Source organism: Protopterus annectens, chromosome 15.part0 (genome assembly GCF_019279795.1).
Source record: "Protopterus annectens isolate FY-2018-M chromosome 15.part0, PAN1.0, whole genome shotgun sequence".
Taxonomy (NCBI): Eukaryota; Metazoa; Chordata; order Ceratodontiformes; family Protopteridae; genus Protopterus; species Protopterus annectens.
Window position 1 is genome coordinate 443,727,604 of NC_056749.1, and position 26,897 is coordinate 443,754,500.

At 38.0% G+C, this 26,897-nt stretch overlaps 1 protein-coding gene across 3 annotated transcripts in view; it reads right to left on the reverse strand.

Moving 5' to 3' along the window:
• Nucleotides 1-25,188, reverse strand: part of EDA (ectodysplasin A) — a 340,203-nt gene extending 315,015 nt beyond the window's left edge. For all 3 annotated transcript variants that reach the window (XM_044057188.1, XM_044057187.1, XM_044057186.1), the window contains exon 1: nucleotides 24,493-25,188. In XM_044057188.1, the coding sequence (XP_043913123.1) occupies nucleotides 24,493-24,849 (357 nt within the window). In that variant the 5' untranslated portion in view covers nucleotides 24,850-25,188. The remainder of the gene's footprint in view (nucleotides 1-24,492) is intronic.
• Between the last annotated feature and the right edge of the window lie 1,709 nt (nucleotides 25,189-26,897).

A 26,897-nucleotide genomic window follows, 5' to 3' on the forward strand; every position in this document is an offset into this window, starting at 1 on the left:
AGAGTTCAGGTTTGAGTAGGGGCTTAAGAGGTTAGATAGAGCAGGTGTATTAAGAGGTTGGTAAAAGGCTCTTTGGACAAACATAAGTTGGGATAGAAGCAATGTATTTGTCAGTTCGAGCCAGTTAAGTTGTTGCAGATTCTGACAATGGTGGGTTCTAAATTGTTTTCCAGTAACAAATCTAGCTATGTTGTTGTAGGAGGTAGATAGTTTAGAGAGATTGTTTTTCTTAAGATTGGTGTAGATAGGTGAGGCATAGAGAAGTGTGGAAATAAGATGTGAGTGGGCAAGATTCACTTTTGCTGGGAAGGTTAAAAAAGTTTTGATTCTATATAGAGAGCCAAGTTTCCTGTTTACAGATTTAATGGTATTGTTGATATGAAGGTCGAAGGAGAGATTGTTATCAATTGTGACACCTAGCAATTTGGTAGTAGAATCAGGTGATATAATGGTTCCATTATTAGACACAATGGAGAAGTCAAGTGTGGGGGATCTGGTAGTAGGTTTAAAGAGAAGTAGTTTGGTCTTTTTTGCATTTAGGAGTAGACATCGTTTTAGAAACCAAGTTTCAACTTTAGAAAATACAGCTTGAGTGTTAGTTTGAAGTTCAGAATATACATACATACATACACACACACACACACACACACACACACACACACACACACATATATATATATATATATATATATATATATATATATATATATGCACATGTATTTTACATGCCTGCATGGATAGAAGAATATTAATGTGTTTATAATGGAGAAATAGATTGTGTGTGTGTGTGTGTGTGTGTGTGTGTGTGTGTGTGTGTGTGTGTGTGTGTGCGTGCATTTAACAACTAGTGACACCTCACCTCCCAATTTGCATTTAGATAAAAGTATCTGTACTGTATAGTGCAACCACCAAAACTGTCTATTAATTTCTTATAAAAAACTCACTTTAAATGTATGTGTATTGCACAGTGCAGTTAATTCATTGTTTTAAATCGTGAGATATCTCTCTTATGAAGATATAAATGTTTTTAATAGATGTTTAGTACATTTTCGTAATAGCTTAGTATATATAGCCATGAAGCTTTTCTCCATGCGTATCCATTAAAAAAGGGGGTTATTTCGCAGTCGGACTTTCCCAATAAAAAAATGTAAATAAGTAAATCAACAATGGATGTGACTCCAGACTCAAACCTACCTAAGAAATGGGCCTGCTGTTTCTATTTCCACTTCAGCCTTGAATCCTCTGCCTATGAAATGTTAAACAGTCCAGTTATATTTTCAGTACCATATCCACTAGACACATAATCCAGCATTGTGTACAGGTTAGACAAACTATGGATAAACTACCAAGCAAAGCGAGTGAAACACTGACTCAGTGAAACCAAACACTTCATTTTTCATTAATCAGATTATTATACGTGGGTTATTGATTGTTCCATTCATGCTTTACATATGTAAATACGGTGAGCAGTGCTACAAAAGGAAAACAATTGACCTGTGGAGTGAACTGGAAAAGCACAACAGAAACAGCAGACAAGATGAGGCTGAAGTTTACGAAAGACAGGAGCCAAGGTGATAACACCGGGAAAAAGCAATGGGAGAAAATGGGCTGGATAAAATACACTACAATGTCTCTTAAAAATATTAAGTGCATTAACAACATACCATGCTTGCAAAGACCATAGCCGGCCTTAAGCATAGGCCAACTACCGGTTACGGTGCCGCTCTAGCAGGGGCACTTTTCTAGTAATCTGACTGGTGTAGGCAGACCAGGTATATGGTACCGGGTGGTGTGGGAGGGTGCTGTGGAGCCCTTTTGTCTAGGGCTCCAGTTGACCAAAGGCCTTCCCTACCTAAGACTATGCAGTTTGTGGAGAAAACAGATAATAGGCAGACAATCTAGAATTTGTCCTGTGTAATTTTTAGCACTATACAATGGAAAATGCAAACATATATTGTGAGTGGAGCATCATTACCTGTCAGCCATTTGTGGTAGTTTCATTGGCATTGCCTGTGTTCATGCTGGTCACCCAACTGTTGTTTTCTAGTCTAACAATTCTGGAGTTTGCCAGGGTAGACAGACATATTAGTGGGTGGTCAGAAGACTGCCCCTCTATTAGCATTAAGCATGCCTAAAGTAACTATAAACATCATTTCACAAGAGACGGTTACTAAGCAGACAGTAAACTGACAAACCACACAAAGGGCAAAATATAGACAGATGACAAACAAACGTAAAGGAGTAAGTGAGCATGAGAATATCGTTGATGTAATTGTGTACAGTCAACTGCAAAGAAATGAGCTGAGAAATGTAATGGAATGGAGTAGGAAAACACACTACAGAAGGGAAATGTTTTGTTCTCACATCACTATTACAGTTATGACTGGGAACAAGCATTACAGAAAAGATTAATACGCAGTGAAAAGCTATGAATTTCTTTAGAAACCTATTGAAACCCACAGTTACCATAGCTAATAACAGACTGAAGCCATGAATTTCTTTGGAAACCTACTAAAACCCACAGTCACCAGTCACTAACAGAATGAAGAAGCATAACACAGAAACAGTACTTGTAGTTGTGATATGTGCTGAATAAAGGGAAAGCGGTGCAGATTCATAGAAAGTTAGTAAGCATGTAGTCCCGGAAACCATTAGGGAGTCTAGCCAAAATTCCTAGTTGCCACAAAGCACTGCCTGGTTAAGTTTATTTCTAGTTAAATGTATACAAATATAAAGCATTTTATAGTCCAGTTAGATTAATACATTCTAAGTGACCTGATCAAGGTGACACAGCAGGAAAATGAAGATAGAAAGATTCAAACTATGTACTCTTAGCAATGGAAACAGAACTTTATTCCTCTGCACTTACTGCCAGACACATCACAAGTTCAGTTACAGGAAGAGGAATGGGTCAATGCTTGTTTCAATTCACTGATGGTTGTAACCATCAGGAGTTCAGTTTCCTGAAAAAGTACAGAGAGTATTGTCAAAGTCTTACGGAGCTCAGAGCATTAGCAGTACTACTCGTGTCATGATCAAGGAATCAGTTTCGCTTAAGACTGAAAAGAGAAGAACATAATGCTAGAAGACATCTGTGCAGCAAAGGTAATCCAAAAGTAAGGAATAGAAAGTTGGTAATATTTATCTGTAGACCTGTGTAACAGCATAGCAAGTAGAAAAAGAACATAACATTAGTTAAAAACAAATGCGACCCCCCCCCCAAAAAAAAAAAAAATCTTCCCACTGGAGGGATTGAGGAATAGAATTATTTTCAAGTCCCTTCATTTTACTGTGCCTATTATTAAGGAGTCAGGTTTGTAGAAGAGGGGTTTTCTTGTATTTTAACAAATCATTATATGAGCAGAACAACAACAACAGATAGAAAAAAATAATTATCCAAAGCTAAGAAATAGAAATTTGGTCATATTTTGTTTTGAAACTTAACTTAGTAAGGGAAAACAAAAACATGACATTAGTTATAAAGCAAATAAAAATAAAGCATTTTCTACAACTTTCTGGTAAAACATACATACATACATAATACATAAAAATAAAAATCTTTCCACTGCAGGCAGTGGGGAACAGAGTTATTCTGAAATCCTTTCTTTGCCAGTAGTGGTTATCACACATGAAATTGTATGGATCTCTAAGTGCAGTGACAAGTTTTGTCACCTCAGAAACAGTGTGGGGGTGGAAACTGTCAATTCAACCTGGACTATAAAACGATCCTCTTCTCCTTTCGGCTTTTCCTTTTGGGGGTCGCCACAGTGGAACAACGATCCACAGAACAATTGGCAGTGGAGTTTTACAGTGTCGAGTTGCAGCCCAGCACCTGACCTTCCACAGAAGGCACACACACACACCTAGGGCCACTTTAGTGTGTCCAATCCAACTGTAGCATGTCTTTGGGATATAGAAGGAAACCGGAGCACCCAAAGGACACCCACGCGACCTCAGGGAGGACATGCAGACTCCACACAGAAGCCACCCCAGATGAACCTGGACTATAAGAGGATTCTTTAAACAAATGCCTGCAATTTAGCTACTTTTTTTGGTTGCAGTTGTATAACTCATTATAGTGTAAAACAAGCTATGGAACAAACATAAATTACAGTCATTCCAAGTAAAAAAGAAGCAGATCTGTTTAAGAAGGTATATTAGATGACAGTGACTGACTCTAGTCCCATTATATGTCAATGGGATGGGAATACACCACTAATTCCTTATATCTCGCATGACACATATAAAGCAGACTTGAAATGGATTATGGGGAAGAGACAGGGTTGAAGAAATACAAGATCACACTGATAAGCTAAGCCCCACTGGAAGCCATTTGTGAAAAAAATATATATATTAAAACTGTATAAGAAGCGCTCAGAGTGATTTTTAGGTGTAAAAAAGCCTGTAAAAAGCCCATAAAACAAAGATATAGTGTGTAAAAAAATTAAGATTTTTTTTCAGTTCTAAGGTGAACTTTTCCATTAACTATGGGATGCCACAACTACATATCTGTTTACAGCAAAAGTGTTTGGTTAGCAGGAAATTAAATACTTACAGGTTTGGTGTACACATTATCTTAGGGCAGAGTGCATTCCACAGCTTGTTAATTTACTTCTAATATTTTGAGTCTCCGTGTTTTTTTCAGATTTAACAGCTGTCAGTATGATAAAATATAGGTTATTGGATACACGCTTCCCCCTGTTCTCTCTCTTATCCTCAGACTTTAGTACTTACTTCTCCACCCTCTCCTCCATCAATTCACATACTTCACTCCCCCACTCACTTGTCCCTCACCTTCCCATTATATTCCCATCTTCTACTTTAAGAAAAATTGTAACCAAAGATATTATAAAACTCTCTTTGAAAATCTAAAACTTGACTCACCTTCAGGTACAGACACCCTCTCCATGTGGTTCAAATTCCAATGTAGTAAGTACATTGTTACTCCTCTTCCACATATATGCAACCTTTGCTTAACTGAAAATGATATGCCTAATATATGGAAATCAGCAAAAACCATACCTCTCTCAAATCTCCATCCTCACTATCCTTGAGAAATCTTAGAAAAACTCAAACTACACAAGTCAATACTCCACTACTCACTTCCAAGCAAAATGGTTTCTAGTCCAGCCATGATGCTTTCACTGCACTTTGGATCCCCACTGATCACGCCCTTTTTAGCTATGGACAAATGCCCTCTTACTGGAGCAATATTTACAGATCTTGCCAGAGTTTTTGACCCGACTGACCACCCAATCCTATTTAACCACCTCACTGAAATTGGGATTAGCCCTGACACTATTCCTTAGTTCCAAAATTGCCTAATCAACCAACATTTCTCAGTAAATTTTAGGCAGTACATTAGCTACTACTCCATTAATTAAAGGAGTCTCTCAAGGCTCCATACAGGCCTCTCTTCATTTCTCCACTTTTATAAATAAGCTTAAACTTGACATTCCCCAACTTCAATTCTTACTATTCACTGATGGTACGATTATCTTCCACTCTAACCATACAACCCACTCAGTTCAAGGTGATCTGCAAAAATATTTCCTCTCCCTCATTATCTGACTTAATAGCAAAAAGAAAAAAATTAACTTTTCAAAACCTAAAACTATGCTCTTCATAACCTCCACTAAAAGGCAAAAGAAACCCAAATCACTTCTTAATCTTGACCACCTTAACAATACCACTGAGCAGGTTACCACCTTCAAATACCTAGATGTCTGGCTTGATTCTTCGCATAACTTCTAACATCATCTCAAAAAAAGCCAGAAAAAGATGAACTCCCTACTCTTCTGGGACAAAAATTTCTCTCTCTTTCCTCTGCCATCCAGTAAGAAATGCTATTGGTAAAGGGATTCTTCTAGCCCAACTTGAATACTGCCTACCTCTTGCAACATTTGCCTCCAAAAGAAACTCGACCACCATCCAAACAAAAACTCCAACTCCACCTACCACTTCATTACCCTTTCACTAAAGTACAAACACCATTGTCTTAGACTAGCCGAAGGCAACTAGCTGCTGGTTCAGCAACAAGTCAATCTGCTTCTTGGCTCCCAACTTTTCCAGCTCCTGAAAATACTCCTGCCCTTCTCCTTCCTCTAGCTTACTCAGACAGCCTCTTATATATAACCTTGGAGCTCATAGCTACTCAGGGCCTCTCATGCAAGCACATAAAACCTACACTTCATTGATCTAACCACTTATTTTGTACCCATGGACCCAAGCTCTGGAGGGATCTTCCCATAGATCCTAAAGACCTAACTACTCCTTTCAGGCACAACTTAAAGAAAATTACACAGCACAAGCTGCTTGTAAATGCACTACTTTAGGTTACATAACCTAGTCTCTCTAATCTCTGACACATTCTGCACATCATTTTCACTATAGCATCTCTTCTGTAACTCCTAGCATGTCACTTCTCCAGCTGATGTACATAGTGTATTATTGACTACATATCTCTCAACTTCTTAACACAAGAAATTTGGACAAAGCCTAAGATTAGAGAGGATAAAGGCCTAAAAATAGGAACAGCTTTTAAATATTGTTCTTATAAACTTAAAAATTTGCTAGAACAGGATTTTTATTAACATGCATTCTTCTGAAGGATATTAAGTATGAAACTCAAATGTACATCATTATTTAGTTGCTTCAATACTCTGTAATTGGATAGAAACCAACAGATTTTATGCAGGACAGACTAAAAATATGAAGAGAAAATCTGGACTGTTGAGAGGTATGGTTGACTACCTTCTTAAATCATTTTTTTCTACTGTATATTAACTACTCCTTTGTTTTAATGTGCTCTTTTATAGTATAAATTATTTTTATTTTTTCCACTTGATGGGTGTTCATATTCTGGGCAGAGACTGAAATTGGTCCAGTGGAATCAGCGCTTACTCCAATTAACAAACTGTATGTATGTATTAATAAACAGATTACCAAAAAGGTCACGGCAGTAAATCAGAGCTGACCTCTGAAAATACAGTGGGGAATTACTTAATGTTAGCAGACTGCTACTATAAGAACAGCAATGAAACAACCCTCTTACCCATGGTTACTAATCAATAAGTGATAACTCGGGTCCAGGCAATGTTCTGAAAGTCTGGAAACCCATAAAACGAATACAGGCAATGGAACTCTATTTGCATCCATGGAATTCCAAACCTTCACTAAATAGTATGAGCTTATCTGTCCTACATCTAGCATTTACTACCCTCAATTAAATATTGCTGCAGAGAGAACAGTATAGAAGGATATGTGAATTATGTTAGCTAAGAATTGTCTTATGACTTTAATGTCCAGATCAATTCCACACAGCACTACCTTGTTTTCAGTGCAGTGCAAGTAATGTTGAGTAGACAAATCCAAGTCAATGTTTTTATGCTAAGAGCAAAACTAAGGTCATATGTTATTGTGTACAAAACAGTCAAAGATAATGACTAAAGAGTCATATCTACTTATAAGTAATTTTATGACAAAAGGTATTCTACCAATATTCTTATCAGTTTTGTAACCAGGCCAAGCAGTTTGTCTCAAGCTAGAAGGTGAAGAAAATGAGAAATAACAGATGTTCAAGGGGAATGGTCTGCTCTGTTCATATGTGAGCCAAACAAATGATGGGGATGTAGTAAGGGAAAGCAGAAGGCACATCTAGGCCCCACCTAGCCTGTTCAAACCAGAAAGGCAACAGAGGTGGCAGATGTCTGAGCAAAACAGACAAAGGCTCCTTACCAAGTAAGCATTTGCATTTAAATAGATTTGTCATTATTCAAAAAATGAAAGAGAAGAGAAATTACAAGAGAAGATGAACTAAACCAAAGGATAGGATTAGTTAGGATGTACCTGAAAGAGATGCTTTAGCAATCACTCACACTAGTATTGAAGTAACTAAAAGAAGTTCTAATAATCACCTGAAATGGACATAAACTAGACTGAATCGTGTCAAACAGGATAGACCAGTCTATAGAACCAAATTCTTATGTTCACAGTCTAACCAGTTTCCTTTTGCAGACTCCCCCAGTCTCCCCAAATATCTTAGAATGGACAAGAAATGAGGCTTATAAGTATGATAGTCAGATAAGTGACCATTCTAAAGGCAAATAAGTAGCCAAACGACTATTTTAAAAAATGCTATTAAAGACAAGTTAAATTTATTAATGCTTAAATACTCAAGTACAAATACAGTAGCAATTCCATGTGTTTAAAGGACAAAATGTGAAGTTTCCTGCTTAATGTTTCATAACTGGCATACATTGACCAAAGGCACAAAATGTATTTTTCATATCTGCATAAATATAGAACTCAAGTTGTATTTGTGTATAAAAGAAACAAGCTTGCTGACAAACTGTAATCTAATGCAAATGTGTAATGTCCGAGTTCCTAAGTAAACGTGCTTCTCTCTCAAGGAAGGAGAGTGGTGATATCAGCTCACTGTACTGGTTGTGCAATCAGATCACATCTATATAACTGAATGACAGACCCCTTACCTGTAAGGCACTGGAGTTTGAAAAATCGAACATGAAAGAAGCTATAGTCTTGTGTGCACTGTGATGTCACACTTATGCTGTGACTAGAAAATAGTTTCCATCCACATTTCCTATTCATTTAAGTACTGGTAGAAAGCATCCCCATCACAACAAATAGTATGGTTCACATTCAGATGACACAAGCTGCGTTCGGAGAATCATAAACACTTTAAAATAAAATCACATCACTTTTAGAACTCTCTGGGACATTCAGCTTCAGGTACAAGAAGTTTAAATATAACAAGATGTTATGAAAATATATACTTTCTGTTTCAAATTAAAGAAAGCAGGAATACGTGGGAAGATCACGAATAAGTAAAAGCAGAGGATAAAACATACATTTCTGTTAAGAGTTCTCTAAAAGCAAACAGGAAATATCCCTAACAGTATAGTCACAGAAGTTCATGCAAACAAAAATGGGTTCTACATGAGATTTCAGCATTAAAGTTCAGTCCAAATGGGACTCACCTGTGCACTTTACAAAACTGGAGTATGCAGCTACTAATACTGGAATGGGGGACTGGACTATCCCCCAGAAAATCCACACAGGCATAGGAATGTCATGTAAACTCCACACTGAAGGTACTTCAGATGTGACACAAACCACAGAACCTCTAATTGTGAGGTGACACTGCTAACTTACTATGTTAATCAAACTCACTTTAGCTGATGCAAAAAAAAAGCCTGGACAACAGGCAAAGGATTTTAAAAGAAACTACAATTCAATACAAATAAATGGCAGTTACAATTTGGTATTATGCAGTGCTAATTAGTAGCCTGTCTAATTAAATACATGCAAATATATTTAAATATATACATTTTATATATATATATATATATATATATATATATATATATATATATATATATAGACACACACACATATATATGTTTACTATCAAAATGTAGAAATACATATGTTCGAGTAATGACTTACTTGAAGAAAAGTCTTAAAAGAAAGCATTAAATCAAAACAACAAGAGAGGTAAAGTGGATAATTCAATATTATCGACATTACCCAATGTACCTTTCCTTCTGCTGATAAACCACAATGAAGGAGAAAAAGGTGCAATTGTAGCTTAGAAAACAGTTATCCACACCTCAATGGAACTCCAGAAGACAGGAAACAGTAGAAGGGCTTAACACAGTTTTATTTCCCTATAAACTGGCTAAATTTTCTCTAACTAATAAATCATTGCCATATAAAACTTATCTACACTTAAAAATCTTTTCAGATTACATCTAATTTGATATAATTATTTACATTGTATTTGTTTTTTGCATATATAAAATTATTATTCTTAAAATGTTTTGTAATACTTTGTAGCTTTTCTCCACTGAAAATGGGCCCTTACCAAGTCGGACTTTACAGTAATCAATGTCAATAAATCCGTACATGAAGATGGATGTCTACAATGTTCTCATAATTCTCTCAACACCAGTACCAGTACAAACAAAAATCCCTTAATGCTCTTTTTGGGGAATCTTACTGATTGCAGTTTCATTAATTCAAATAATTTAACCTACCCTAAAGGACATACTTTTGTTTTTCTACACAGACAGTCTAGCAATCTGCTATTCCAACCTCTCCCCATTCTTCACAGCTAAGAATTTTGTATAAAATACTCAAGCAGCAACACAATGGAACAAACTGTTCCTACAAACGACTGGTTTAAAGAAGCCAGTCTGGATCTTAATAATACATTTATCTAGTGACATGTTTTGGTACCAAACATGCAGACCTACATTACACATAAAAAAAAGAAATAAACTAAAGGTTATGCTGAAGCTTGCAGAGTCTTATTTCTACTGACAGAACTGCAACAGGACTAGACAAACCACCTTTTTTCTTGTCTTTGAATATGTGCAACATATCATCATATAGAACTCCACTACAATATGCAAAATGCACATTTTAAATTAACAAACTCTAAAGGTCTAACTACCACTATACAATACTTGCAAATACACTACTCATAGATTAAATGCATCCTGCTAAATGAGACATTAATCTCTAAGCTTGCAAAATGAAACCGTGTTCTCCAATAAGCAGACAACTTATCATTTAGAATATTCTTAAGATTCTTACAAGGCTTCCCAAAACTTACCACAATTCCTGCCACACATTTAATGGGGCAGTAAGGTGTCTTCCTTTGCCATGATCTTTGAAATTCAGTTTAAACTTCTGTTATAGCATTTCTATTTTCTTATAGTTTGTCTTACTCCAAAATAGGTTAATAACAATGTTGTAAAAGTTTTATCATAATGAGAGTGTGTGTACTCAGAAAAAAGGGACAATGTACAAAAAAGCCTTAGGACACAGAACACTGGGCATCTACAGTGTGGACTGCAGCAGGAATTAAAGGTGGGCGTTAATACCCATTGAAAAAAAAATCCTGTTCATTAAAATAATGCAGAAGTAAACTAAAATACCCATTGAAAAAAAAATCCTGTTCATTAAAATAATGCAGAAGTAAACTAATTGCCAGAGTATAAAAGTCAGTTGTAGCAAACTTTTTGCTGAGCAAGCAATGTTTCTCTGCATCAGAATATTTTAAATCATAACTGGCACAAGTACCTTGTCAGTGACTTTTCAATGATGTGCAGAAGGCTAAAAAAGAATCTGTGGATTTCAAAAAAGGCCAATTGTGTTATTTCCCTTTTTGAAGATGGGACCATGTGTTCTAATTCATGGGGGGGGGGTCCCACTCTTCAGCTTTCCAGGGAAAGCCTACACACCAGGTTGCCAGAAGGGTTCCTCATCCAACTGTCCAGTCTCTTGATTCAACAGGCTTACTGCAAACTCTGTCCTGGTAAGTAAACAATGATAACAATCCATCCTTGCAGAGATAATGGAGGGGGTCATGAGATGTTTGTGAACCTGAAGAAGGCATACAGCCATGCACATGGAAATATCTTGTTGAACATGAAACAGTAGTACGAGGTCCGAGGCTAACACTGCATGTTATTTAGCCCATGTATATGACAAACAACAACTGTGCCCACCTGTTCAGAGTTAAGATAAATATGGCCAAGGCTGTCTCAGGATTACAGCAAAACTGCATCAGAATTTGCTTCCTATTTCTGATTTTCATGCAGCTAAGGTCTGGAGACTATCCAGTCTGAAGTCACGGCCACTGCAGCTCTTCTGTTTTTTTCTACAAAAAATCTAGTCCTCTTAGCTTCAAGTCACTGTGATCCGCAGCATGTTCAGGAGTGATGTACTGCTGAATGTGGAAGAGTTAGGATGTCCTCTTAGCCTCAAGTCACTGTGATTCGTAGCATGCTCAAAAGTGATGTACTGCTGAATGTGGAAGAGTTAGGATGAAAATCAGCATCTCCAAACCAGAGGTCATGGCTTTTTCCTGCAAAAGAGACAGTCAACTGCTTTCAAAAAATGAGAAGAGGAGACACTAATTCAAGTAACACGGGGTCTCATGAGTGATGGACTGTCAAACTGACTAGGGCATGAATGCAGGCAGTGTACTGCATTATGGCAGTAAAGTGAGGATGGGGTAACAGCATAAAGCTCTCATCTTACTGGTCAGTTGTGTTCCTCCTTAACCATGCCATGAGCTTTTTCTGCTTCCTGAAAGGATAAAAATCATAGATGAGGTGCTGAAATAAGGCTTTTGCAAAGGGCAAATCGGTTGACTCAACATGACAAAGAGAGGAGCTTTGGGATACAAAAGGATATAGGAGTGCAGCCACTGTTCCTTTGAGCTGACAGGAATCACTTGGGGTGGTTTGGGTACCTTGTAAGATTGCCTAGGGGGAACTCATTCATAAGTACTGAAACAAGCTTAATTAAACTTAGTCAGTTAGCAAAAAATACAACTCACTCCATTTCTTAGCAGTGAACAGCACATAGCAGTTCACTTGCAGTGCTACACAGCATCCCTCTTAATTTTAAAGATTTTCGCCCCAGATTTCCAGTCTTTTTCTTATAAAATGTTGGCTTTCTGGCAAATCAGCATTTGAGATTCAGACTTCATACCCTTCAGAAAATGAATGCTAAAACAAAACCTGTTATTGTAGCAACTTCTTAAGTTTAATAAGATCATTATGTAAAAATTGTGGACTCTTTGTCCCCCCATTATTTATGGCTCTGTCCAGATTTCTTACTCCAAGAGTTTGAGAGGTATGCTACTGAGCAATGTACTGCAGTACACTAATGTTATCCGATGAAATGGACTACAAATTCATTTTCAAAAAATGTAGATTAGCAAGCAAAAAAACTCATTTACATGCTGTCATCTAGTGACAGTTATTAACTTATACAATACACAACTTATCTGTCTGTCAAACTTATTTTTAAAAGTAATCTCCCTTTTTAAATTCAGACAATTTACAAGTTAGCTATAATGAATCAAGATAAAGCAACATCAGCTTGTAAAAGTGTTCCATTTTAATTGATAAGCTTTTGCTTCTTTAAAAGACAGTTTAGGCAAAAGTTAATTTACCCATTTTGCATTCATAATGATTCATGGAGACGTTTGATAAGTCTAGCATTTGTATTCATTTAACATGAACAGTTGAACAACAATTACAATTTTAGGCAGGCTCGAGGTGGCCAGCTCAGCATGAAGCTTGGGGGTAATGGGGAAGCCCTCATCTCCTTCAGCTCTTCACAGGAGATAAGCAGATTCTTGATGCTTGCTGCATCAGAGCCAGCCCCCCCATCCCACGTTACATGCAAGTTATTCTTTTTAAACGGTGCTCAAAAATTAACAGAAAATGATTTTACTGTGGATGTTTAGAATACAAAGTACCGGCAGAACTGTACAAGTAAGGAAAACATTGACAATTACATTAGCTAACTCCACAAGCCTTGTGCTACTCTGTGCTAGCTACAGGAAGGACTGACTGGCCAGGTCTAACTCACATGGAAAATGTAATTTGCTTAGATTGTTAACTTATTAGTAAGTGCATATAAGAGCTAGGTTATGCTAACAGTACAGCATCCTGCTGGATTTGTTGCACTACCAGTCTCTTATAAGGGGTATGCTTAAAACAAAGATAACATTTATTAAGAGAAAAATGTGAAGGTTGCAAGGAATATTTTTACTGTGTCCTTCATTAAGTTCAAGGAATTGTTAAAAATGAGGCAGCAGTTACCCAAGTAAAAAAACAAAACAAAAAATGAATGGTTATTAGAAGCTTTGTGTGCCAGAGATAAGTAGCTGACCTTTCCCCAAACCTTGCTTGTTGTGCTTGGATATACTGAGAAGTAAAAATGAGAGCAAAACCCAGTGCTTTCATGAACCTGTTCAGAACTGGCAAATTAGTAGAATGTGCAAAAGTGGGTAATCTTACCTCTTCTTGTTCACGTGCCCATTTCACAGGGTCACACAGGTAGTTTAGTATCTCCTGGGAATCTGTTTCTTTGTAGATATTCTGTCTTATGTCTGGCTATTATTTTATGTCAGAGATTTAATGAGAGAGGACCTACATAACCTCACATACTGCAATTCTTAAAATCTTACCACTGCAGGGAATGGAAGTACTCTGCATCTCAGGGAGTAGATGACAACATGGGTAAATTATGGTAGAAGAATTTAGGTATCTTTCCAACTTTACTTCAAAGGAGCACAGGGGAAATGATCATTCTGGCGCAGTGGGACTAAAATATTGGGGTGCCAATCAAGTCAGTGCAATCCATCTGTCAATCAATAAAAACATACATAAATTAAAAATTACCTATAAAATATGAAAGATGAGGTGATATGGCGATGCCAGGATTTTTTAGTCCCAATAAAGAAGAACTAACGGGCAGTGAAACGTACTTTTAACAAGTCACTTTTGTTGTCTGTCTTACAAGCCCTCATAAACAGTGAATACAGTGTTGAGAGAGTTAAAGAGTCCAGAGACAGTGCATAGCAGCGAGTTGTACGGTGAGTAACTGATACCAAGGTTAATCCAAGTGTATCAAAACAAAGCAGTTAACAATAGAAGCATTAGTATTTTTGCGAGTTCAGCAGCTTTTGATATACCTGAGAAGTCACAAGCCCGATTTTTCAGAAGATAGCAGGTATGTGGGAATTCCTTCTTATCAACATGCAATAAAACTGTACAGCGAGAAGGATGATGTATGTTTCTAAGGAATTAGAAGTAGTGATTTTATTTTTTTTTTTTTTGTGGAGGGGCCCTATCTGCACTTTAACCATCACACTTATGATTTTCTCCTCCAGGAAGTAGCTCTTTCCATCTGCTCTCTTTGTGGCAAGAGTTGAAAACAAAACACTCTTAAAAGGAGGACAGGCTGAGTATGTCAATAGATTACTCAATTCCATAAAGCATTCCATGCAGGTTTCTCCAGTTTCCGCTAGAGACATTGGTGCACCTTGTGTGATCACAGGCATGCCCCCCCTTTCACTCACCCCCCCTTACTTTGCCAGCTCCAGAAGATACCTAAGCTGCTGGTCTAACTTGGTTTGCCTGATTAATAGGGATTTATCCTTCTACAATAAAATAGCTAGCTAGGAGTAGTAAACAAAGCTGAAATGATGGCAGAAGTAGAGCTAAATGTACTAAAGCTATGGCAGAATACATGAAGTCACGGGGCCCACCTAAGAGGCACAGGAGGTGAGAAGGGAAACGTATTAGGTTAGATAATGTCTTGGTGCGAGTGAAAAAAGGCACATGTACACGAATAATCAGAGCTGTGTGTATGCACATGTATGTGTGGAAACAAGTGTCACACAAGAGGATCACACATTTCTATGACCTATCACAATAAAGCTGCACATGGGCATGAGCATCCTAGAAAACATTTGAGGCTACCCTATGGGGAATTTCTAAGGTTATCCACAATTTCTAGTGATGATATAGATTTTTTTTTAATAAGTTAGATAGATCTGATAATATGTTTTTGAATAGGGGGTATAGATCAGAGATTGTAGATGAAGCTTTTTGAAAGGTGTTATAACCATCAGTGTTGCAAAAACCAGTGAAGGTTACTTGCACTATCAAAATTTGTGCTAGCAATGTTTTGAGCAAGAAAGAACAGATGTATTTTGTTACGACGTATAATGCTATAAGTAAAAAAAAAAATCTATGTTTTGTTGAAATATTATTGGAATATTTTGCTCAGAGATAAAAATTTGTATAAAATACTGGACAAGTCTCTTTGTATGTCATATAGGCATGGGGGAAATTTTAAAGTTATGTTAGTTAAAGGTAATTTAACAACTGTATGATTTGTCATAATGTGGAATGTTTTTTCAAGTTTATTAATGATATTAGGTTTGTGCTTAAGGGACTATTTTCCTGTAATAGCACTGGGGTTATATATGCTTTGAAATGTCCATGCAATTTCTTCTATATTGGTGAATCAAAAAGAACATTTAAAGTGAGACTATTAGAGCACATTAGGGACATTAAAAATTAAAGAGAGGATAAAATGCTGGCTTTAAATTTAAAGAAAAACATAATGGTGATGGGTCATTGCTACGAGGCAGCATTTTGGAACATGTGGATCTTAAAATAGTAGATGGGTATTCATTTAAAGTACATCTTTTTACAGAATCTGTTTTTTTTATTTTGAAATACAATACTTTAGTACCTATAAGTCAGAATTGTGAAGTAAATTGGAAGTATTTTATTTAACTGGATAATTGTTTTGCCGAATTTGTATTAAAAGTTTTCTTGGATTTGGCTAAGGTCTTTGAATGAAGTGCTAGAGCACATTAAAGTTTGCTTTGGATTTGTTGCCTGTGGCTTATTAATTTGAGGCTAAAGGCTGACAGTAATTCATAGTGGGACTCTGCAGCTTATTAGGGTAGTGTATAAAATCACAAAGCTACTAGTTACACAAAACTTATTTGTTAGAAGCTTCACACCATCCACATTTCTGTACTTATAAATACCAACTCTCAGATTACATAACCTCAAGAAAAGGGAACATCAGTATTTAAATAGTATTTATCTGCCCCCGTGGGACTTTTCAATGTGTTAGATTTTAGAAATCACTTCCTCGCCCATGTTGGAGTGAGACAAGCGATTACCCGAGTCAAAGGGGGAAATCGTTTGTAGTTGTGGAGAAAGAATGTCTGAGAATAGTTTGGGAATGCCTAAAGCATCAACTCTACCAATACAGAAGAGAATTCAGAGTAGATACAGATCATAAACTATAGACAGATGGCTCCAGTCACACTTGGATTTGCTAAAACACCTAATGTGCGTACTCAGATGTTAGAACACCAAGATACTACCAAGAGAGTCTCAAACCAACCTAAGGTCTACATAAACTTAAAGAAAGCTTATAAGGCAGTGCAAATTCCATAAATGGGAAACTCTGACCATTATACCATCTTGCAGTCACCAGCTTATAAACCGGCACTGGTTAGAGACAAACCCATGAAGAAACAAATCAGGGTTATGTTCCAAGGGGGTTATGGAGGTCCTCCAAGGCTGCTTGGAAAGAACCAGCTGGGATATTTTTCAAGGAGGGAGTCACAGTAGATTAGCATCTGAACATTGATGAATACACTGAGGTAATGATGGACTACATTTCAAACTGTGTCGATGGGGGTAACAAATACTAAGAGTATCACTATTAGAGCTAACCAGAAGCCATGACTCACCCTTAAGGTATATGAGCTTCTAAAGGAGAGAAATGCAGCTTACAGAGCTAAAGAGACAAAGCAGCCCTAAGTGTAGCAAGAGATAATCTGAGAAGGGGTATAAATGAGGCTAAGAGGGAGCATGGCAGAAAGGTTCTGAGCCACTTGGAAGACATGAAGGATGCAAGGAGACTATGGCAAGCCATACAGGAGATGAAAGACTACAACATCAGGTCAGCACAGTCTGAGGACAGCATCAAATTCCTGGACAGTTTGAACATCATCTTCTTTGGTAGATTTCAGGAAAGAGATAACAGGCTGGCACTAAACCTACCCACTGATAAGAAGGATGCAATACTCAGCCTCAGCACAGAGGAGGTAAGAAGAGAGCTAAGGGGAGTGAACCCCAGGAAGGCTGCTAGCCCAGACAACATACTGGGCAAAGTGTTAAAAGGCTGTGCTGATCAACTATGCACAGTGCTCAAGGAAATATTTAACACCTCTCTTGCCATGGCAAAAGTACTCTCATGCTACAAGGAAACTAGCATCATCCCACTACCCAAGAAACAAATCCATCCAGCTCTAATGACTACAGACAAGTCGCTCCAACATCTACTGTTATGAAATGGTTTGACTGGCTGATCAAAAAGCATCTTCCATCATGCCTACCTCCTGATTTTGACCCTCTGCAATTTGTGTACAGAGCTAATTGATCCACAGCTGATGCATATTTGTAGCACTACACATCTCCCTTGAGCATTTAGGGGGCAAAGATAACTATGTGAGGATGCTGTTCATAGACTTCAGCTCTGCATTTAATACGGTGGCACCAATGCAACTGACAAAAAACTGGCACATTTGAGAATCAGTGAACATCTCTGTAATTTGATCCTGGACTTTCTGATTGAGAGACCACAGAGGGTGCGTTCGGGTACGAACACATCAAAGTGCATCACAATTAACACTGGAGTTCCACGGGGATGTGTCCTTAGTTCACTGTTATTCGCCATCTTGACCCACAACTGCTATGCTAAACACAAGTCCAACCATATCATCAAGTTTGCTGATGACACCACAGCCGTGGGGTTCATCACAAAAGAGGATGAAAGGGCGTACACAGAGGAGGTGGCATCTCTGATCAGTTGGTGCGAGGGGAACAACCTTGACCTGAATGTAAGCAAAACCAAAGAGGTTATTATCGATTTCAGGAAAAGGAGAACAAACTACTCAGTGCATAGGATCAAGGGTGAGAGTGTGGAGAGGCTTAAGAGTATGAAATTGCTGGGTGTACATATATCAGGGGATTTCTCTTGGTCGAGAAACACCAGTCAACTAATAAAGAAAGCGCACCAACACCTCCACTTTTTAAAAGGGCTGAAAAAGCTAAGCTTCCTCCACACATTCTCTCCAAATTCTATACAGGTGCAATAAAGAGCATCTTCACCTGCAATTTCACAATGTGGTTTGGTCTATTCACTGTTACAGAAAGGAAGGCACTACAAAGAGTGGTGAGGGTTGCAGAGAAGGTACCATGCTCCAGTCTTCCATCGATATAACATCTTTATTCTGTAAGAAGCATCCAAAAGGCCACTAAAATAATACAGGACAACACGCATCCAGCGCAAGGACTGTTTAAGCATCTGGCAAAAGATATCAACATCCGCTGCAGGACTACAAGATTCAGTAACAGTTTCTACTCTGCAGTAATTAGACTTCTGAACTCTGGCACTAGTCTGAGGGATCTGGACACAGATGTCAATTTTTATTTATTTGTGCAATATACACTTACATATATTCCAAGTAAGTGCAATATTTATTTATTATATCCATAGTCAGCATTATTTAACTCACTCAAGTGCAATATTAGACAAATAACTTGGGCATTTTAATTTGTACTGCATTTTGTATTATTTTAGATAGGGTAGTTAATTTTACTCAGGTGAGGGTATTCTTTTGTATACGAGTGTTGGCAAATGTCCCTGCTCTTTCTTGCATGTACTGAAGTAGTACTGCATTTGTTAGTTATGTTTATTCCTCTGCTCGTATGTGTTGTTTCACTTTCCTTTGTAATCTCAAGAATTGAGCCGATGCATGAAATTTTGTTTAGGCTACATGTGTGTAGCTCTAAATGACAATACAGTTTACTTTGACATAATAGGTAGGACAAAAGGTGCTTGCCAGACACTATCTGAATGCATGTACAAGATGATAACGATTTGAAATCATATCAAGGACAAGCTCAACATGACCTGGTCTGGTTCAAGACAGCACAAAAGCCAGTCTGCCACAAGTCCCAGAACAGTTCACTCTCTGTAATAAAGGAATGGCTCCCTACTACAGTGATTCCATTATGGAAGAAAATATTGAACACTTGTTCACAAGCCTTTCTTGAGGCTGATGAAGGCATAGTACAGAAGGAGAATTTGCAGACCACTAAAAACTAGACTTGTGGACAAATGCATGTTGTTTGTATGGCGTTAGTACAATCATAACAGTGTTGTTTGCAAGCCCCTTTATTTCTGCAGACAGTTTCCTGTCTGAGCTGCAGTCATTAAAATTGCAATACAAGTTTGTCTCTAACGCTGCCTTCCTGCAACTGTTACTTCGATATGCACAGGTGCATAAACATAATATTATTTCACAACAATATACATATGTCCATAACCAAAATACAACCCAGGGTCTTGTATATCATAGCACTGGACTTTCAAAAATCATAGGGTTAAAAAAAAAAAAATTGTTTTATACAATACTGAGTGTACATATATTAAATCCGCTGCAGTGCTCAAGAACCAGTGATTTTATTACAAAGGATTATAAACATAGCTACAGTGTTAGTAACAGAACATAGATCACAAAACTAGAGCACATTTACACCAAAAACTGCAATTTCTATGCTTTCCATCATACACCTTAGCTACATTCAAGTATTACTTATTATTAATTTATGAAGTATTACTTATTATTATTACCTCCAGATTACTTACAAAGGTCTGCCAAATCTATAGCCTACCCTATTGGCATATTAAACAACAGATTCCTCCAAGAGTCTCATGTACCTGTGACACGCCCGTGCCCTGGCCCAGCAATCAAGCAGACTCAATTCTCACCACTAGCACCAGAGAGGGCATCTCATATATGAAGGAAAGGATAACAAATACACACAGTAAAGTGCAATTTCCCTTAAGAGCACACAGAGATCACAGTCAGTCTGGGGCTGGTCGCTCCCTCGATCTCCAGGTCCCCAATAAGACTCCTGACTGGCACAGCTATAGGGTTCAGATCTCAGCCTAGTGGGAAAGCTAAAACCTCCTGCACCCTCTCTGTCCAACCAATGTTTCGTGTCCCCACCCAAGTAGCTGACACACACACACTTTGACAAGAGATTATACAACCACACAGACACTCCTGGGGAAGGTTGCCATAGGTTCTCAAGCTTTGCCCCTTTTTCCCAGACTATACAGTAGTACCTCTTGCCACCACCCACTAATATTTATCAGCTACTCAAAGGCCATTAAAAGGGAGTCCAATTATTACTGTGCAATATTATTATCCACTTGGTAAATGTGACTAAACAGTCAAGGCTTATTTGGAGTGACTTGGTCAGTAATCACTATAATTATGCAATGTACTCTAGAGCTTAAATTATCTCTACACAAAACAGTCACAATTGAAAGGTTTTAAAATATTTAATAATAAATAATAAAAACACAAGACAATACTTCTTACTACACGGTGCTAGTCAAGAGTTCAGAGATCACAAAGAAATACTTAAAATAGTTCAGTAGTACAGTTCTGACATCACAGAAAAAAACACTTGGTCTAATCTTTCTAGTTCCTAGCTATTTCCAAAAGAAAATACAAGTCTAAGATAACTTGCATAAGAAAACAGGCAGAGTGCCGATGAGTTGGATGGTCAAGACAAAAATGCTTATTCCTCTCTGGTTCTCTCGGTTTAAATTGAAATTGCAGTTCTGATTCACACTTTCCTGGGCTACACGTTACATCATTCTTCACACTTCCCTGGGTTCCCAGGCTAACAGAAACTGCATTTACATTCTTAACATCTCCTTTTGTTATCTTGCAACTGGTCAAGAAACAGAGCAATAAAAATACATTTGCATGTTTAAATCTAGCAATTTAACTCTTGGTTAAAACAATAGCAAGAATTTCTTCATCTAGACTCTTCGGCACCACAGTCTACATGAAAGGGTCACCACATTTTACTTTGGTCAGTAGAGTGCGCTGCTTTCACATTTTTCCCAGATCCACATGTAACACTATTTCTTTACATTTAAAACAACAAGCCTGTAGTTTACTTTCATATTTACAAAGACAGAATTATCTGCAAAATTCTACCTGGCTAGGCTGGCAGCCTTCACAACCTGTAATCTGGAAAAAAGGCTACATACTTCCATTTCACAAAGGTGGCCCTAACATAGATATCACCAGTTCCCTGCCAATTGCAATACTCTCCCCACTACCCAAAATCATGGAGAAATGCATATATGCTCAGCTCCTAAATTTCATAACAGAAAATAAGATATTATTCCCATCCCAACATGGATTCTGCCCATATCACATTACCACCACTGCACTCCTACCATTCATGGACATTGTGACCCAACAAGGGACACCGGAGAAATTGCCTCCTCTCTCTTTCTGGACCTCTCCAAAGCCTTCAATACCATATCCCACACCTTATTCCTGGCAAAGCTATCCAATCTGGGCATGTCACCCCCTACTCGTAACTGGTTTTCATATTATCTAACTAACAGCAAGCCACTAAATGGCTCCACTCTTTCTCACCATTCCACAATATACACACAGGAGTTCCTCAAGGATCCATAATGGGACCTCTCCTTTTTAGCATATTCATTAATGATTTCCACTTCACCCTCTCCCTAAATCCTCTAATACAGTACTCAGATGACTCAACCATTATCTGCATTGCTGATGAACTCCTAGCTAGGACCTAACATGCTTTCTCAGTCACTGAGGAATGGATGAATAAACAACCATCTAGCCCTTAACCCCAGCAAAACTAACCTGCTTCTATTCACCATCAAAAAATCAACCCCCCTAAAGAGAGCAGATTTTAATATCTATTCACAAAACAAAACCTGCGTTAGAGCAGTATCACAAACTAAACTTCTAGGAGTTATAATAGACAAACACTTAACCTTCGATCTACACAACCAAAACTGCATAAAAACAAAAACATCAGAAACTAGGCACCATCTATACGTATAAATTGTACCTCACACCCACCGCTAGACAAACCTTTGCACTATCCTATTTGCTTCCTTCACTTTCATACGGTGCCCATTTGTTCACTAACATTCAAAGCTCCTTAAAATCCAAGATAGAGTCCTGTTATAACAAGGTTGCCAGGTTCGCTACCAACGAAACGTACTCCTCCCATCACTGCATCTCCCTACGCAAATTAAAATGGCTTGAACTTCCCCATCACCTAACCTACTTGCAGTTAACCACAGCTCACAATATTATTACCAAACCTTCCAACTGCCCATCCCTCATCTCCCTGTTTACTCTCCATAAGCCCTCCCAGCAACTCAGATCTGAAAATCAATTCCTTCTAAAAGTGCAAATACCCAGTCTAGCAGTTGGTCAATCTCTCTACTCATGTACCATTGCTAAAACTTAGAATTCCCTACCCAGCTCTATATCAACTATTTTTACTCACATATCCTTCAAAAACTCTCTAAAACAGCATCTCTTAAACCTATGGCAATGTACATGTGGTTACGACTACAGAGCATCTTCCCCTACCTGAACTCACTAACTTTTTTCTCCCCTCTGCTTAACAGTTATGCAACTATCTCTTGCTGTCTTCATTCTACAGTATCCAAAGCAGATGATATATTGTACTTTGTATATTTTGTATATAATGTTTACTGCCTTTGTTATTCTAGCTAGAAATTTATGATAAGATTATGTCTGCTTTTTTAAGTTATTATCTCTCTATGCATGTAGAAAACATGACTGTATTTAAATTTCTTTTGTATGTGGAGCTTTTCTCCCCAGACCTCCACTGAAATTGGGCACTTTTTGGCAAGTGGACCATCCTGGTAAACAAATGTAAATAAATAAATAATTAATACTTTTTTTTTCATAAAATTGTGAGTAGATGTGCAACATAAATAGTTCATTACATGAAAAAAGTAGATATGAGACAGATAATCTTTCAGACTTTATTTACATATTAATCCTTCTTGTTGACTAGGCTAGTGTCTCACTAGGCTAGTGTCCTCTTTTCCCTGATCAATGAATACTTCTTCACTGATGTGATCCATATATTCTGTGTATCCTAATGCCATGCATTGACCGCTCATGACTTTCACTGCCACTGCTTTTTTACATGTATCTCTAAAAACAGTTCCTTGTGCATGTGATTTCTTCTCAAAAATGTGTATGTAAACTCTTCTTAGCTAATGGACTCGTACCTCTCAACTGTACAGATTTTCACAGAATGTCTAGATTTTTGCCTCAAATATTTGGTCTGTTCCTCATACATTATGTGGTTTTCTGGCAAATTACAAAGGACTGAATGAACAAATCATGATATATATTTGAGTTTCACACTTTAGTTACTTCAGAAAAATGCATAACACCACAAATCCTGTTATTCTAGCAGCTTTCTAAGTTTATAAGCACATTTAAAATCGGTCCCTGTTTTTGGCCCTTTGTCCACCATTATTTCAGGCTTTGTCCAGATTTCTTGTGTTAAGAGATTGAGAGGTATTATGGACTTGTATACCTCTTGTGCAAATTCTTCCTGTATGTGTAGATGCTGTTCTGTGTGGATGTGCAGATGATGTATATGTAATAAACTTGCTCGTATCTATCTGGTTTGTTATGGGCTTTGTAAAAACTTTAGATTCCGTCTCAGTACTGTGCATTAGAATTACTCATCTTTTGCAGAAGAACAGTACTGTCAAAAAGTCTGGTGGTAGTGCTTCTGTGCAAAGGAAGGGGGGTGAAAATCCGCCTACAGTTTAGTAATCAATGAATAATTAAATAAATAAAAAGAAAATGTACAGATCTGTTCTCCCTATTAAAGTAACATGACAGACGCCCTGTGGTTTCTAGTGATCGCAGTTGGTTTCATACTACTTTTATTTTATTTTTTAACTAATAAATCCATGAAACAGCAGCTATACTTTGAGTACCACCTGCTCCTCACTTGTTACTCCCATCATGGGAAGGGTAACCACACACTGCCTGCCAAGTATAAAAGGGTACTGACCTTGCTGCAACATGCATGTGTTTATGCTCAATGCCGGATAGGATGCATGATAAAAAATAAAATACCAACCAGTTGCCATTTATCATTTACAGAATGAGTTAAGTTGGGAATGAAGTCAAATGCTGACCTGCTGTACTGCAGCACTGTGCACCGAGAGCCCCTTTACGCCTGCCTTCCGGGGGACATCGCCACTGCTACTGGTGGACGGCTCCCACCGTTCCTTTTTATCCCGATCCCCTGGCTGGCCATGCACCAGCAATTCTCTCCTGACCTCTGAGCGCAGTTCCAAATAACAACCCAGCATGATAGCGTGTAGACCTAGTGAAAGAACAAAAAACACAAAAAACGCCGGGCAGTTGTGGCACCGCTTGGCTGCACAGTGGCAGGTGCTGCTGGGGTGGGTAGCCTGCTGGTAACGGTCTTCGCTGTTTAAGTCTCTGCTGGGGGCATTCCCCGCTGTCTTGTCCTTGGATCTAAATGTCATGCCGTCGGTCACAGACCTCTCCGCGAAAGTTCACGTCCTTAAGAACCCGGAGTCCGGGACTGTACTAACTTACTAAGCCATAACCGGTCTTCTGCAAGTTACGCCAGTGGTACGCTGGACACAAGCCCGCGAAAACACTACTGTGACCCCCTTTACTTCTCAGTACTTTTCCTCAATATTCACTGTCTTCACTTCCGTGAAGGTGCAAAACCCCTCAACCTTTATATCAGCGTAAACAATAAACGCTTGCAGCTTTGGGAAAGCTCTCTGGGTTCCACATTCACTATGCACATTAATCATAACTTCCCTTCATGAAAGGGGCAGCACCTCACGCTTCAATCAAAATAATGAGGCGGGGTTATCATATGACGTCACCAAGTTTTGCTCTCAGTCGCCCAGGGGGCGGGTCGTCTTCGGTGTTGAAAAGGCGGACCTGAAAGTGTACAAAAGTCAGAGGCGGTGACTATGGTGGACAAGAGGAAGAAGTAGGAAATTACACCCTTTTAACATATAATTGTTTTCTGTCTTTGTAGTTTGGACTCCTATTCTACATTTAAAGAAAGTGTTAGAAGTAATTGTACATATACCACTCAACTGTCTCTGATTTTGACTCAAAGTTTAACTCTGTTCCTCTTAATCCCGCCTAAAATTGGTGACTTTTGGAAATAAGGCTGTGAATTACACGCAATACAGAATGATAATAATTACTTATAGAATTATTTTTACTTCACAAAATGTATATTACTTCACATTTTCTTATTTTGTCAGTGTCTAAGGTTAATAGTACAAATATTTTTAAAAATATCCATGATTGACCCTTGATTATTTCTGGATTCGTCCCTGACTGGTTGAGGGCTATGATGTATATGTATGTGAAATGCCTATTTCATTCCTGTAGTTTATTTCAGTAAAATAAGGGGTGACAATTTAAAACTGAGATGGCATTTATTTTTATTGCACTAGGATAAGAATTAATCTTGTATGAGTAAAATAGACAACTTATATGGAGGAAATTGCTACATACATGCACTGTGATCATTTTATATCCGTTTACATACAAACTGAATTGTAAGGGGTTATGGCAAGTAAAAACAAGGCTTTAAAGAACTTCATGGCTATATCTCATTTCAGGTATTCTTTCTGGTTGCTGATGTAAAGACGATGGCCTTGTTAGAGAAGCAAAGGACAGCACGAATCAACAGGGCAAGTCAAGTTGGGGGACTCCTAGACACCTCCAGTCTACATATCACCCGGTCACTGCCACCCCTCCTGAGCACATTTTAATTCATGCTGCAATTTTTAGAAGTAGTAAGCACAGACAGACATATAACTACAGTGCTCTTACATTACAACAGGCCTATATACCACACTATGTTGGCCCATCCCACATAGGGGCACTTACAGTTGCTGCCTCTTTGTTGCAACAGTGATACATTGCAGCAACTCTATGTACACTTCTGGACTTGGGTGAAATAGTGCCCAAGGCCTACTGTTTCAACCACCCCCAACACACATACCCACACGCACACAAGCAAGCATAAGCCATAGCAATACCAGTTTTATACTTATTTCAGCAAATAGCAATACATTGTGCAGGACTAGTATTGGCACACCAGATCAGTGACTGCCTAAGGGGTTAGTCACTTTTATTTACCTCAGTGAGGTGTAGTGCAAACCTGACACTGTACCTGATTTCACAGACCTTCCCTGCTTTTTCTTATAATTTTGCTCTGTATTTTGTAAAAAAATTAGATTTGCTTGTAAATCATTCAGGATTATAGATGGTCAATAAATCTAGACATCAGAGTTTTATACTTATTGTCCAAAAATGCATATTGATGCAAAAGGTATTATACTATTAGCTTTTTAACTGAATTAGAATTAGCACCAATATAACTCCGTTACCTCCAATGAGCGAAACAAATCCAGTAGACACCGCTAAAAGTCTTAATCCAAAGGTTTAATCCACATAACGCCAAAAACATACACTACGAACAGATGTAGACAAAACCACAATGAACGAATCACATAGCACCAAAACAGGAAGA